Source organism: Malaclemys terrapin, chromosome 14 (assembly GCF_027887155.1).
Source record: "Malaclemys terrapin pileata isolate rMalTer1 chromosome 14, rMalTer1.hap1, whole genome shotgun sequence".
In the NCBI taxonomy this organism is placed as follows: domain Eukaryota; kingdom Metazoa; phylum Chordata; order Testudines; family Emydidae; genus Malaclemys; species Malaclemys terrapin.
Genome location: NC_071518.1, coordinates 3,014,686 through 3,028,518, shown reverse-complemented (window position 1 = coordinate 3,028,518; position 13,833 = coordinate 3,014,686). Strand labels below are relative to the sequence as shown.

At 58.5% G+C, this 13,833-nt stretch overlaps 1 protein-coding gene across 2 annotated transcripts in view; it reads left to right on the top strand.

The window, feature by feature from the left end:
- The window catches only part of LOC128848770 (B-cadherin-like), a 40,271-nt gene extending 29,156 nt beyond the window's left edge, over nt 1-11,115 (top strand). For both annotated transcript variants that reach the window (XM_054048918.1, XM_054048917.1), the window contains 9 exons: nt 460-588; nt 1,404-1,589; nt 2,450-2,694; nt 3,993-4,135; nt 5,314-5,538; nt 6,374-6,598; nt 6,867-6,997; nt 7,914-8,057; nt 8,659-11,115. In XM_054048918.1, the coding sequence (XP_053904893.1) occupies nt 460-588; nt 1,404-1,589; nt 2,450-2,694; nt 3,993-4,135; nt 5,314-5,538; nt 6,374-6,598; nt 6,867-6,997; nt 7,914-8,057; nt 8,659-8,868 (1,638 nt within the window). In that variant the 3' untranslated portion in view covers nt 8,869-11,115. The remainder of the gene's footprint in view (nt 1-459; nt 589-1,403; nt 1,590-2,449; nt 2,695-3,992; nt 4,136-5,313; nt 5,539-6,373; nt 6,599-6,866; nt 6,998-7,913; nt 8,058-8,658) is intronic.
- The last annotated feature ends 2,718 nt before the right edge of the window (nt 11,116-13,833 follow it).

Here is a 13,833-nt window from a genome sequence, read left to right as displayed (position 1 = left end):
CACTTTCTAACAAATACAAAGTGAAACTGACGTCATTGATTAATTGTCCAAGCCCAGATAGATGTGCAGAAACCCCCAAGCTGTTCACTGTAGATACTGAAAAGGAAAGTGAATGCTTAAAATGCTCTTGGCTACCAATGTGAAATACTGACTTTTAGCAGAGGGGACAATGACAGCTTGCCTGCTGAATTGTGAAGCAGGTTCCCTTACCTGTTACTGCTGGGTTTCCGTGGCTGAAACGCCCCAGAGAGGGCACCCGCAGTCAGAAGAGTGGTGCTGCTTGATAGCTGAGTTCAGGAGCTCTTGCCTGTCTCACCTGCTGGCTGCTCTGACAGCGATGAAACTAATCATAAAAAGTTCCCCCGAGAGGAAGAGAGGCGGGGCCTGCCAAAGCCAGTATTGCAGGAGCCTGACGTCTCCTCTGGGTGCTAACCCAAAAGTGACTTTTGTGGCTTGCAGACGATCCCCAACTACACGCTGATTGTCCAGGCTGCCGACTTACAAGGCGATGGTTTTACTACCTCAGCCACAGCAATGATTGAAGTCACCGACACCAACGATAACGCTCCAGTGTTCGACCCACTCACGGTAACGTAATCTCTCATCTGCTTCTATCTCTGTTCGCACTACCCGGGTCGGGAGCTCCACTCCCAACACCGCGGATTTCATTAGCTACATCTGTGCAAAGAGTTAGTTAGATGCCTGACAAAACTGTCCAATTACTCAACCCCAGACTTGGTGAAGAATCAAAGGGGCAGAATTAGTCCATGGGGTTAGAGAATCAAATTCTTCTGTGCCAAAAAAATTCACCTCTAACTGGAATTTGCCTGAACTTGCTCCCTTTAGGAACGTGAGTGAAAGGCAAAGATAACATCAACCTCACTGAAGTACCGCCAGCCATTGGGGGAGCTGGGGCCCTGCGTGCTGTGTGTGCTGACAGCCAGATCCTAGCTCGGCGTAGCTACGTTGAAGCCAGTGGAAATTGCTGATTTCCCCTAGCTGTGGAGCCTGGCCCAGGGCATATAGTTATGGAATAGCAGCTGCAGGGGCAGACGGCTTCTGTCGCTGGAACGCTGAGTGCAACTTTCCATCCCCCGCCCCCAATGTACGGGCCCCCTTGAGGAGCGTGTACAGCTCTGGGTCCAGCGGCGCTCCCTGGAAATGGGTGCCACTTGTGACAGCAAGGCCCGTGATTCTGGGCCAGGATCTCCAGCTGGGGTTCCCTTTGGAGCCCAGCAGCTGGAGCAGTGGCACTCTGCCCCTGTGTGGAGAAGCCAGACACTTAGGCTTTGTTGTTTTAAAAACCGATGGGATTCTGGGGCTGCCAGAAGTGCTCCGGTGGCTGCACAGTACCTGGCCAGCCAGCGCGGCGCCCTGCATCCAGCCTGTCCCTTCTATTGCAGTACCAAGCCACGGTGCGCGAGAACGAAGCGGGGGTGCTGGTTGACAGGCTGCATGTGACGGACAAGGACAAGCAGGGTTCTCCGGCCTGGCGGGTGAAGTACGAGATCGTAAGAGGGAACGAAGGGGGCTTTTTCACCATAACCACAGACCCCAACAACAACGACGGGCTCCTGAAAACTGCCCAGGTGAGTCGTGCCCACCTAGCGCTGCCTCCGCTCCGCGCCCCACCTTGACGTTACTGACTTCGAAAATGCTACAGTCCGGTGGGGACGTCTCCCGGGGTCCTCGGTTGCACTGCCTCCCCCTCCTGTACGCACCTGCGTTCACCCCAGGAATGTAAACCGGCCCGGCTCAGCCCGTCACTGCTCTCGCTCTGCAGGAGCATGATCCCCAACAGAGGGTGCCCTGGGGAGCTCCCAGTTCGGGTCCCCAGAGCCCTGCTGCGTGTGAATCCTTCCCCGGGAAGGTACGGCTCTGTCTGGGGTCGCAGGGGCTTACCCTCAGCCCCCGCAGGCCCAGCTCTACTGAGACTTACTTTTCTGAATCTCTTCCCAGCACTGATTGGGGGGCTGTCTGGCAGGACGGACTCGGGGCTTTAGGTTCCCAAATTTCTCCCTCCCCCCTCAGGATCTGGTTTGGGGCTGTGGGCCTGCCACGAGGGGACAGGGCTCAGTGCACTAAGGCCCTGGGGAACTGCACCAAAGAGCCGGGTGGGAGTGCGGTCGGGGGATTGGAGTTGAGCAATCCTGCCACAGCGCTTCAGAGCAGTGCAGGCGGGAGGGTTCTCCCTCATGGGGGCAAGTGCGTGTGGAGCACTCAGGGGGGCTTGGATGGAAGGCACCCGGGGAAGCGCTTCCCGAAGCGAGCCTGCTGATGGGCGGAGTTCCTCTGCCGCCGGGTTAGTGTGTCCTTCCCCCAAGGGCAGGATGAATAGCCTCCAAGCCGTTCAAAGCGCTGCTCCTCGCCGGGAATTCTCCCGGGTGTTAGCAGGGTTTATATTGTGTCTCTCCTGGAAAGCTGACTCCTTCCTCTGCATCCTTTCCAGGGCCTGGATTTTGAGGTGCAAAGGCAGTTCATCCTCCACGTTGCTGCAACGAACGACATTCCCTTCTCCGTGCCTCTCCCGACTTCCACAGCCACCGTCACTGTGAACGTTGAGGATGTGAACGAAGCCCCAGTCTTTGATCCGCCTATCAAAAGAGCAGTGGTCTCAGAGGACTTGCCTGTGGGACAGCAAGTCACCTCCTACACGGCCCGGGACCCAGATAAGAGCCAGACGCAGACAATCAAGTAAGGGCGGGAATGCTGCAGAGAAGCCTTGCCAGGCCCCAGGGACTGAGCTCACAGCAGCCACTTGATTTGTGCATCAGCTGCTCAGGCCACCCCAAATCAGTCCAGAAATGCTGCACAGCAAACACCATGTGGCCTGTGCATGGCCTGTCCCATGGGCCCCGGGGAAAGCCAGGCACTAAGGAGGTTCTGATTGTTGGCAATCGCCTCCTTCCTGCATCGGAAATCATCTCAAATCTCAATCATCTGTTCTCTTGAAAGGAAATAAAGGCAAATTCTCCGGGCAGATCAGTGGTACGATCGCCCTGCCAAAACTCAGACCTAACTTGGCACAATCTACCTTCATGCTTGAAAGTTGGGTAACTGGAAATATACCGAGCTGGGTGTTTGCCCAGCTAACGAAGCAGATCAGGGGCGTAGCTACGTGTGCGGCACAGCCAAGCCGCCGGCAGCTCCAAGCCAACCAAGCTGCTGCCTGGTGACACGAAGGCCGGGTCTGCGCTACAGAGTTAGGTTGACGTAAGGCAGCTTACATGTCACTGTGTAAGCGTCTACACTGAAATGTAGCTCTCACCGATGTCAGTCACCCACTACGCCGACTTAATAACTCCACCTCCGCGAGAGGCGTCGTGCTCCGTCGATGTAGTGTCCGTGTAGACACCGTGTCATTGACATTGCCTGTTGGCTGTCAGCTCTGCGTGGGGCTCAACGCTGGACACCCCAGCCCCCAGCAGCAAGGCTCCCAGCTGTCAGGCCCAGGGCAGCAGGGCTGTAGGGGTCAGTGCCCCACTTAAGTGCTTCTGCCGCTGACAGAAGGAGCAAGTGTGACGTGAAACAGTGTTTTAATGACTGCGCTGCCTGAACGTCGACGTAATGTTGTAGTGTAGGCACGGCCAACTCTACCCATCCACACCTCTGTCCTGAGTTCTTCCCGTCAGTCCCTTTACGCTGCGTGCTCTTGGGACCTCTCTTCCTCTCTCACTGGCTGGAGGGCAAGTAAACAGCCCTTGTGGGCTGAAATGAGACAGGCTGCATTCCTGCCAGCAGTCTGCGAGAGAGAGTGAACCCCAGCAAGTACCTGAGAGCCCCCGGCAGGGTGGTGACCGGTCCTCTCCTGCAGGGGACGTAAGCATGAAAGGGGCCAGTTGTTTATAGTCGCAAACCTAGTTGGCGAGATTTCAGCCTTAAACTCTCACTGGCAAATTCATTTCACGCTTCCATAGAGCACTGCCCACCTGCTCAGCCCCCGCCCCGCATGCTGGACCTTTCTCCTCATCCCTGCTTGCCCTCCTCTCCAGGTACCGCATGGGGAACGACCCTGCCGGGTGGCTGGCTATTGACCCCGAAAATGGCATCATCACGGCAAAACTCCCTCTGGACAGGGAGTCGAGCTTCGTAGTCAACAGCACCTACAAGGCCATAGTCCTGGCTGTCGACTCAGGTAAAGACTCGCGGCTTCCTCTTGTTTCGGGCCCCTGTTCTGTGTGCGAGCAACTGCCTGTGTGATGGGTTGTAAGGCAGGGATCACGCGTGACTCCGGCAGCAGTGCTGCCTTCACGCTGTGTTTGGATAGAGAAAAGAGTGAAACCCTCACCTTGTGCTTCCGCAGCGGCTCTCCTCCCCCAAGCCTTGCACTGCTCCACAGAGTAGAGAGCCAGGAGCTGCTACCCCGGCGGTGGGGAAAGTGGCGTACGAGCCCCTGGCTGCACTGTATAATATTCTGGGACAGGACAAGGAAAAATAGTGCCCAATGGACACTGCTGGGGCAAAACGTAACTACCCAAGCTGAGACGTGGCCAGGACGCCAGGGCTAATGCCACAGGAAATGGAATGGCCCCACGTGGTCTGCACTCTGCTCAGAGACAGAGATGGACTAAATCAGAGCTGTGGGAACGCTCACGAAAGCATGGCACCGTTAAAGGCAGGGGTGGGCAAACTACAGTTTGGGGGCCAATTCCAGCCCATCAGACCTTTTAATCCGTCCCTCGAGCTCCTGCCAGGGAGCGGGGTCAGGGGCTTGCCCCATTCTGCTGCTTCCAGAAGCAGCGGCATGTCTCCGTTCCGGTTCCTATGCATAGGAGCAGCCGGGGGCTCCGCATCCTGCCCCCGCCCCAAGTGCTGGTTCTACAGGTCCCACAGCCAAGGGGGGGGACAGGCTGCTGCTTCTGGGAGCTGCTTGAGGTTAGCGCCACCCAGAGCCTGCACCCCATCCCCCTGCTCCAGCCCTAATCCCCCTCCTGCCCTCTGAACCCCTCGGTCCCAGTCTGGAGCACCCTCCTGCACCCCAAGCCCCTCATCCCCAGCCCCACCCCAGAGCCTGCACTCCCAGTCAGACCCCTCACCCCCTCCCGCACCCCAACCCCCAATTTTGTGAGCATTCATGACCTGCCATACAATTTCCCTAGACAGATGTGGCCCTCGGGCCAAAAAGTTTGCCCACCCCTGGTTTAAGGCCATCAGCCCAGCTCCCCCCAGCCCCGGCGCATCTGATCACAAGGTTCTCCCCCAACTGCCCATGCAGTGCACATAGCCAGGTGTGAGAGGCGGCTGGGTGGCAGCAGAGGCGCGTGTGGGATTCTGGGGTCCCCTGCACTGAGCCGTGGTATCGCTCTCCCTTAGGGCAGCCGTCGGCCACGGGCACGGGGACCTTGGTGCTGACCCTCGAGGATGTGAATGACAACGGGCCAGTGCCAGATCCACGGGAATTTCTCATCTGCAATCAGAACCCAGTGGTCCAGTTGTTAAATATTGTGGACCCGGACCTTCCCCCGAACACCGGCCCCTTCAAGGTGGACCTGCTGCACGGCTCCGGCTCCAACTGGACAGCAACTGTGAACGCCCAGGGTAAGGGGCTGGGCCGCTGTGCGCCCCTCTCGGCTTGTCCTGCTGTGAAACAGGCTGTCCAACCGCCCCGGCCTTCCAGAGCAGTCAGTTGTGGCGGGAGCTACCCCACACTGGCGCTCCCACTTGGGCTGGTGGCCCAGAGGCTGTGGGGTAGAACTGGGCCCATCCGCCGGTTCTTTGTTGCTTTGTTTGACTTGCCAAAAGGCCAGTGGAGCCATAAGGCCTTTTCAGTTACTGCTTGTGCTCCCCCCACCCCCAGCAGAGCGAGGGGCAGGGACCTCAGTCCCCTCTGGGGCCTGGTGCGTTCTCACTAACCTGCCCAGCCAGCGCTCCTCAGAAGGAGAATGTGAGAGCTCTGGAGCAGGCATGTGTCTGCTGGGCCGCTCTTCAGGTGCCAGCCAACCCTACTGGTCTCCTGAACCCACAGCGGGTACCTGAGGGTAGAGCCCCCGTGAAGGACCCCGAACGTGTGGAGGGGACTCAGGCTTCGCCACTCCCGCTGGGCCTGCTGGTTGTAACCAGTAGCAGCTCCACCCCTAATGCCCCCAAGGCCAGTCACACTGCCAGCTGTAAGTGTTGCTAGCTTCCCCCCACCCCCACGAACCCCACGCTCCGTAAACCTCCCCGCAGGAGCTGGGCTTTGCGGACAGCCAGGCCCTCCCAGCGGGGAGGCTGCTCTGCAGCGTGTCCGGCCATACAGCTGGAGGGGCTGGCGGCTTTGGCCTCCCCCCACGCCGGGATCCTGCAGCGGTGCTGTGACTGCCCGTCTCCAGGATCCCGTCCCTTTCCCTGGAGTGCGTTTTTGACCCGAGCCCTGAATCCTGCTCTCCCCCAGGAGTCAGCCTGGACTTAAAGCTTACCAAATACCTGGAGCCAGGAGAATACAGCATCATCCTGCAGCTCGTGGACAACCAGGGTAAATCCCAGGTGACGACTGTCAAAGCCATTGTGTGCAACTGTGACGGGGAAGCCAGGAACTGCGAGAAGAGAGCAGCCATCGCGGGTGGCGTGGGGATCCCGGTCATCCTGGGGATTCTCGGGGGAATCCTTGCCTTGCTGAGTGAGTACCGCGGGCGGAGTCCCTTCCCCTGGGGAGAAGCAAAGAGCCTCCCGCGCCTGCCAAGCGAGTGACTGTCGCGAAGGGCCTTAACCTCAGACTCACGGCAACTGCTGAAATGACTCCCAGCGCAGCGTGCGCCGTTGTCTGAGCGTTCCCTGGCTGGAGCAGTGCGTCGGGGGGACCTGCTCCCATGCTCTAGCGCCTGGCCTGGCGCTGCGGGTTGCTGACCCCCCCAGATAACGGCAATGCTTTCACTCCCTCTTTCTAGTCCTGCTGCTGCTGTTGCTGCTCTTCGTGAGGAAGAGGAAGGTGGTGAAGGAGCCCTTGCTTCTCCCCGAGGACGACACTCGAGACAACGTCTATCACTACGACGAGGAGGGCGGTGGGGAGGAAGACAAGGTGGGTGGAGCTCGGAAGCCGTTGCCTCAGGAAGGCCCTGCTCTCGGGGGGCAGCGCGGCTCCCCTGCGTGCGGCTGGGGCTCTGCGCTGAACGTCTCCAGCCAGAGAGCATCACAGGGACCTGCTCCGGACGCAGGCAGGGTGGCCTCTCTCGGTGCAGCCAGGCTCACGTGGCCTGGCCGAGGTCACACAGTGGGTCAGTGGCACTGCCGATCTCTGAAACCAGGATCCTCTCGATCCAGCCGCTCGCTTGGATGATTGGCTCTGCCGGTATCCCACCTCAATCCGCGCACGCCGCCATCACCCAGGGCTTTGGTCGCCAGCTGCCCCCTCAGATCTCGGACACGCCCCACGTTAGCCCCTCCGCTGTGGGCCAGGCCGTTCGGACAGCCCGAGTGTGACTCGTTCGGCACGTTGAGCGTGTGCGGCAGATGCACGGGGGGGCGGGGCCTGCAGAGCTGCGCTGCGTCTCTGGGTTCGGTTCCCCAGCGTGGCCCTGACAACGCTGCCCTCGGCTTCTCGTGGCCGGTAACGTCGGATTCGCTTGTGCTTCTAGCACTGACATGAGCCAGTTACGGAAGAGGAGGAGGAGGAGACATGAAAACCCACTCCGGCCTTCAGCACTCTTACCCCCTCCACCTCCCCCCACGGCCCAGTGTTGTCCTTCCGCTACCGCTTCCCTGCAGGCCTCGGGACGGAGCAGGTCTCTGCCGTGCCCCTGTGCAGGACTGAGAGCGGGACACACCCTGAGGGAGGGGCCGCTGTGGGGTGACTTTGCAGTGGTGGGGGGAGTTCCTGCTGTTGGGCCCTGCCTGAGGCCCCCCCTTTACAACCTTGCTTTGGCTGCGGCTCGCAGAACAGCCTGGCTTTCTCCTGCTCGTTTCCTGACATCCCACCTCTTCTCCCTCCTCCGCAGGACTACGACCTGAGCCAGCTGCACCGCGGCCTGGATGCCCGGCCTGAGGTCACCCGCAACGATGTCGTCCCGACTCTCATGCCAGCCCCGCAGTACCGGCCACGCCCCACCAACCCCGACGAGATCGGCAACTTCATCGATGAGGTGAGTGGGGCAGGCAGAGGAGTCGGTGACTCAGAGCTCTCTCTGTTAGCCAGGCGTCCCCTTGGTTCAGGCTGCTTGCAGACGCCTGCCTGTCTGTCCCGAAGAGATGGGTACCAGTGGAGCTGCAGCAAAGCAAACCCCCAGTTTACATGTGCTGCCCCAGCGTGACCAGGCACCTGCCGCAGAGCGGCCCTTAGCCCTGTTGTAAACTGGGATAAGCCGCACCCGCGTACAGCGCATCTCCGCTGGGGTGTGCACTGCTACGAATACCCCCAGTGCTGACAGGGCTCTGGGTGGATCCCCTGCACCTCTTCACAGTCAGCTCCTGTTGTGAAGGGTTCCTTGTGGTCACGAGAGCTCGAGGTTTAAGTTTCTTCCAAAGAGAAGCCGAGTCTCTAGCACGAGATGCCAGCTCCCGTGGGTGCTGGTGCGATGCAGGAACAGAGGGTGCATGAAGGGCCGATTCTGGGACAGCAGAACTGTGTTGCCCCTCCATTTAAGTCTGCCTGAGATTCTCCTGAGGGCATCCCCCGAGTGACACCTCTAGGCAGGGCGAAGCTGTTGCTCTAGGTCACGATTTAACGCTCCTCCCCACCCCCAGAACCTGAAGGCGGCCGACACTGACCCCACCGCCCCGCCGTACGACTCCCTGCTGGTGTTTGACTACGAGGGCAGCGGCTCCGAGGCGGCCTCGCTCAGCTCCCTCAACTCCTCCTCCGACCGGGACCAGGACTATGACTACCTGAACGACTGGGGCGGCCGCTTCAAGAAGCTGGCCGACATGTACGGTGGGGGCGAGGACGAGGAGTAGGCGCCGCCTGTGTGTTCGGGCTGCAGCTGGGCGACACCTGTGAGAAATGTCGCTGCGGCCCGTTCGACACAGACCAGCAAAGTCGCTGCTCTTCCCGAGTGGGCTGGATGGCTGAAATTCCCTTTCCTTAGCAGACAGTCGCACTACATGAATCTGTCGTCCTGGCTCAGTTTCTTCAGCCCCCGTCGTTCAGCCGTGGATAGCCAGTGCTTTCCAGGTTAATGGGGGCGGGGGGAATTCTGTTTCGGGGGCATCCAGATTTCGGTCAACCAAGGGCCTTGGTGGCAGCCTGCCCAGAACACCCTGCACTTTGACGACTTCACTGTAGGGGCTGCAGGTCCCATCGTGCTCAAGGCAGAGCAAGGCACGCTGGGATCGACAGTCTCCACAGACTGACTGTTTCTAGGAGAGGGCAGACCTGGGCTGCTCTCTAGAAGCACAGGCCACAGTCCAGTTCGGTTTCCTCTCGTGCGGCTGGGGAGCTCCTGGCTGCTGTTACTTCCCCCAGACGGCCAGGCGCTTCCACTTCCCTGTGCCCACGTGGGTGAGCACTCACACGCACCTGCTAAATGGCCTAGTCTTGCTGCTTTGCAGCACACTGGGCAAGGGGTGCCCGGAGAACGCACTCGCAGTATCTTCACCTGCCCTGCATCTCTTGCTGCAGGCCTCCCAGGACAGGGGCCTGCTAACTTCTGGGGGCTCCTCTCTTCCAGCGGTGTCATTAACAGGTAACCGTTTCCCCGGTGCTCTCAGAATACCTCATTCCGAATGCAGGAAGCCGAGGGGGAAACTCCCCTCCACCAGCGTATGGGATTTGTTCACTTTTTAACACCACCATTGTGTGGTTCGGTGCTGCGTGTGCCCACGGAGTAGATTCAGAAGAGCAAGCGTGAAGTAGCCTTTCTCAGTAACCATGGCGATCAGCTACCGCTGGGCCAGTCTGGAACACAGCTAAATGGCAGGGGACTTTGCCAGAGATATTTTTTATTGAATTTTCAGATGTCACTTATTTTTTAACATTATCGTTACCCTTAAACAAGAGTTGCACTTTGATACGTTTAGCACTGTGCCAACCCAAAGACCAAAGACGAGGGTAGCCCTCTTACTAAGCAATCACAGTCACGGGAGATATGGGGGAGAGCCCCCAGGAAATCCTCAGGGAACGGACAGTACATTCACACCCTTTCCTGGACAGGAACTCCAGGACTCACTTCGGGCGCTGTGCTGGCAACTGCCCAAATACCTTTGTATGCTGGTTTTAATGAATCCAGCTCGTCCCTGTCCGTGCTCGGAAAGTGATGGTAGTTTGTCTCTGTGCGTGCAGTAGTGACTTTCCATTTCTCTAAATAGAGTTCAGTGTTCTTCCCCACCCCCTACACTTTGCCATGCACTCCTTCCCCCTCCAAAAAAACCGGATTATAGACCAACTCTGAAGTAAAGCGCTGCAGAGGTGTGTCGTCTGTCCTCTGCCGCCTGGAGGTGTGACTCTGAAGAAGTGTCACAGGACGTTAGTGCCTAGTACACTTGGGGCTCTGCATAAATAAATGCAATGTCTAAAACCTGACTGTCAGCCAGTTTGATGCTATATTTTTGTATAAAGTTGTTCATTCATATTTCTGAATAGGGGAAAGAGGATCTATGAAATTACCAGCCAATACCATGCCATGTTCTTTTCACATAGTATTTAGCAGGATGTCTTATTTGATTTAATAGCTATAGGCTGATTTGTATTTTTCCATTGTGGCTACTTCCTTCAGTGTGGTGTCTAATCTCGAACGTGTGCAGTGTAAGTACTGTGCAATGGAGCTTTTAAAACAAATGAAATGGCTTTAGTTGGTTTCTAAACTGTTTATTTGGCTGCCTTAATACTTTGTACCTTTCTGTGACGGGGAATGGTGGGACCCGAAGGAAGCTCAGACAACAGCAATAGCTTTGTGTTAATCTGACATTTTTATAACATTTTAATACATTTGTTTAAAAAAAAAAAACCTTTTCTCTTTTAACGTTAAGGCTAAAAGTCTCTGCACAGGTTTTGCTGCCCTTAGCGCATTGGGCATATCCTCTAGAACAGTGGTTCTCAAACTTTTTTTTTTTCACAGACAACTTGAAAATTGCTGAGGGTCTCGGCGGACGACTTAATGATCTTTCCAAATGTTGTTTGTACTGTTAGCTAACTATTGTAAAACATTAAAAAAAAAAACATAATTCAATTTTGTTGGTTCTACAAATAAAAGCACACAACTCATATTTTAATATCCATAGTCTTATCTTTCTAACGTGATGGATGTGCCCTTGGGGGGAAGGATAGCTAAGTGGTTTGAGCATTGGCCTGCTAAACCCAGGGTTGTGAGTTCAGTCCTTGAGGGGGCCATTTAGGGATCTGGGGCAAAAATCTGTCTGGGGATTGGTCCTGCTTCGAGCAGGGAGTTGGACTAGATGACCTCCTGAGGTCCCTTCCAACCCTGATATTCTATGCCCTCTCTCCCTCGCCGCGGCAGCCCCCGAGCTGGGGCTGGGAAGGAGGGGGGGGTCTCTCCCTCTCTCCCCCCGCCGCGGCAGCCCCCGAGCTGGGACTGGGAAGGAGGGGGGGGTCTCTCCCTCTCTCCCCCCGCCACGGCAGCCCCCTAGCTGGGGCTGGGAAGGAGCGGGGGGGTCTCTCCCTCTCTCCCCCAGCTGCAGCAGCCCCCGAGCTGGGGCTGGGAAGCTTTGTGTTAATCTGACATTTTTATAACATTTTAATAAATTTGTTTAAAAAAACCCAAGACTGATCGCTCAGCTTTCAAGTGCCCTGCCCCCCGCAGCAGAGAGTTCAGAAAGTTGGGGGCCTGCAGACCGGACCCCCTTTACCACTGTTGTCTCTTCAGTGCCCTGACTCCCGCAGTCAGAGCCGAGGGTGTGCAAAGCTGAACCGGCACCGACTGACTGGCTGGCACAGCCGGGCACCATTACAGGAGCGGCTAGAGCCAGAATGCCGGGCTCCTGCCTGGCACTGCGGGGAAGGTCTACGGGAACGGCGCGGTGGAAGGAAAAACACCCTGCACAATCGGTGAGGCCTGTGGCCGCACAGGAGGTTTGTACAGGTGGCTGAGAGTGAAGCTGGATGGGAGGGCAGGGCTGGGCTCTGTCTGACCGGGGAGCCCCTTACGTCTCATTCCTCGCTCAGCGGCTTCCCCCGAGCTGCACCACCTTCCTGCTGGGGCCCTCCCCGTAGCTAGCCGAGCACTCCCTGGAGGTACTGGCCAGCCCGCTGTTCCACTCTGCCCCTGCCCCAGTCCTGTCCCTGCTGCCCCTCAGCCACCACCCGCCCCACCCAGCCCCTGGCTGATAGCCACAAGCACCCTTCCTTCCTGCCCCGGCTCTATGTCCTGGCCTCACCCTGCTCCCAGCTTGGCATCCTGCCCATCTCTGCTCAGCGCTGCCCCTGGCTTCTCGCCACTCCAAGCCTGCCAGCAGCTGCAGGCCCCTGGGACGTGAGCACCATCATGTCTCTGATGGCACTGGGCAGCGCGGGTGGGGGAGGGCAGCAGCAGCCGCGGCTACCCCTGAGGCAGGGGGCAGGGCTCAGCGGAGAGCGTCAGCATGACCCAGCAGCGCCGGCGGCATTACGGGCTATCCACAGTGACCAGCAAGGCCTTGCCGGCGCACAGGCCTGAGCCCCAGTCTCTGGGCAGTGTTCATTAGCATTAGCTAGGAGGGGAGCACCTCGAGGTCCTACCGGAGACCAGGCTCCTCCCTGCCCAGCGCTGCACAGGGCTAAACAGTCAACGCAGGCCCAAGGTGTGGGCCAAAGGCGGCCGCACGCTGTGTTTGTACCACACGAGCGCAACGAGAGCTAGGCCGTGGGCTCAGCAGCACTGCGGCTCCCGGGTTCAGTCAGTGTCTGACTCTGAAGACGGGAGGAGTGTGCGGAGCATGAGCAGGGCCGGCTCTACTGTTTTTGCCGCCCCAAGCAGCGCGCCGAATTGCCGCCGTGGATGGCGGGGGCAGTCCATGTGCCGTTAGGGTAGCACGCGCGTTTCCGCGGCGGCAGCAATGCGGCGGCAGCTTCTCTTCAGCCGGAAGACAGAAGCTGCCAAATTGCCGCTGCAGGGAGCGGAACATAGAAGCTGCCGCTGCATTGCCGCCGCCGTGGAAACGCGCGTGCCGCCCTAACGGCACATGGGCTGCCCCCGCCATCCGCGGCGGCAATTCGGCGCGCTGCTTGGGGCGGCAAAAACACAGGACTGCCGCCCCTTGCAGATTGCCGCCCCAAGCACCTGCTTGGAATGCTGGTGCCTGGAGCCGGCCCCGAGCATGAGTCAGGTTCAGCACGGTCCATAATCAGCCTCCTGCACCCCCCCGCCCCCCGAGCAGCTGGCCCTGGCTATTGTCAGCGGCAGGGGGAGGGGCGATGATGGTCCCCTGCTCTGACCCGCCATGGCGATTCCTAGGGGTTCAGCTGGGCCAGCCTGGCCACGGGCAATGCCAGAGCGCTTGGCACCACAAACGGGTTACCTGCAACCCCAGAGCGTGGGCAGCCCGGGTTGGGGGGTTTGTATTTAATCCTGTTTCTCACAGCACTGCCCCTGGCTCAGCCAAGCTCAGGCCGCACTGTGCTCGGCGCTGCACAAACACCAAGTAGCTGGTCTCTACTCCAAGGGCTAAATAATCAAGCGAGCCCCAGCGTGGGGGCAGGGGTGGGACACACAAGCCAAGTGACCGACGTGATGCCAGCAAAGAGCATGTGAGTTCCAGTGTGCGTGCGTATTCACATGGGAGCGGATCAGCTAGCTGGGAGGGGAGGGGGGTGATGGAGACAAGGCTATGAGCAATGCCGGGGATCGGGGGATGAGCACTCTGGACTCTCGGGGCAGCCCCCAGCACGCTGCCTCATTGCACTGTGCAAATATTTGCCTTCCCCAGATGCTCGGAGGGCAAGGGAGGCTGCCAGGCGTTTTCTGAGGCTTCCGTTTCACAGGAAGTTGG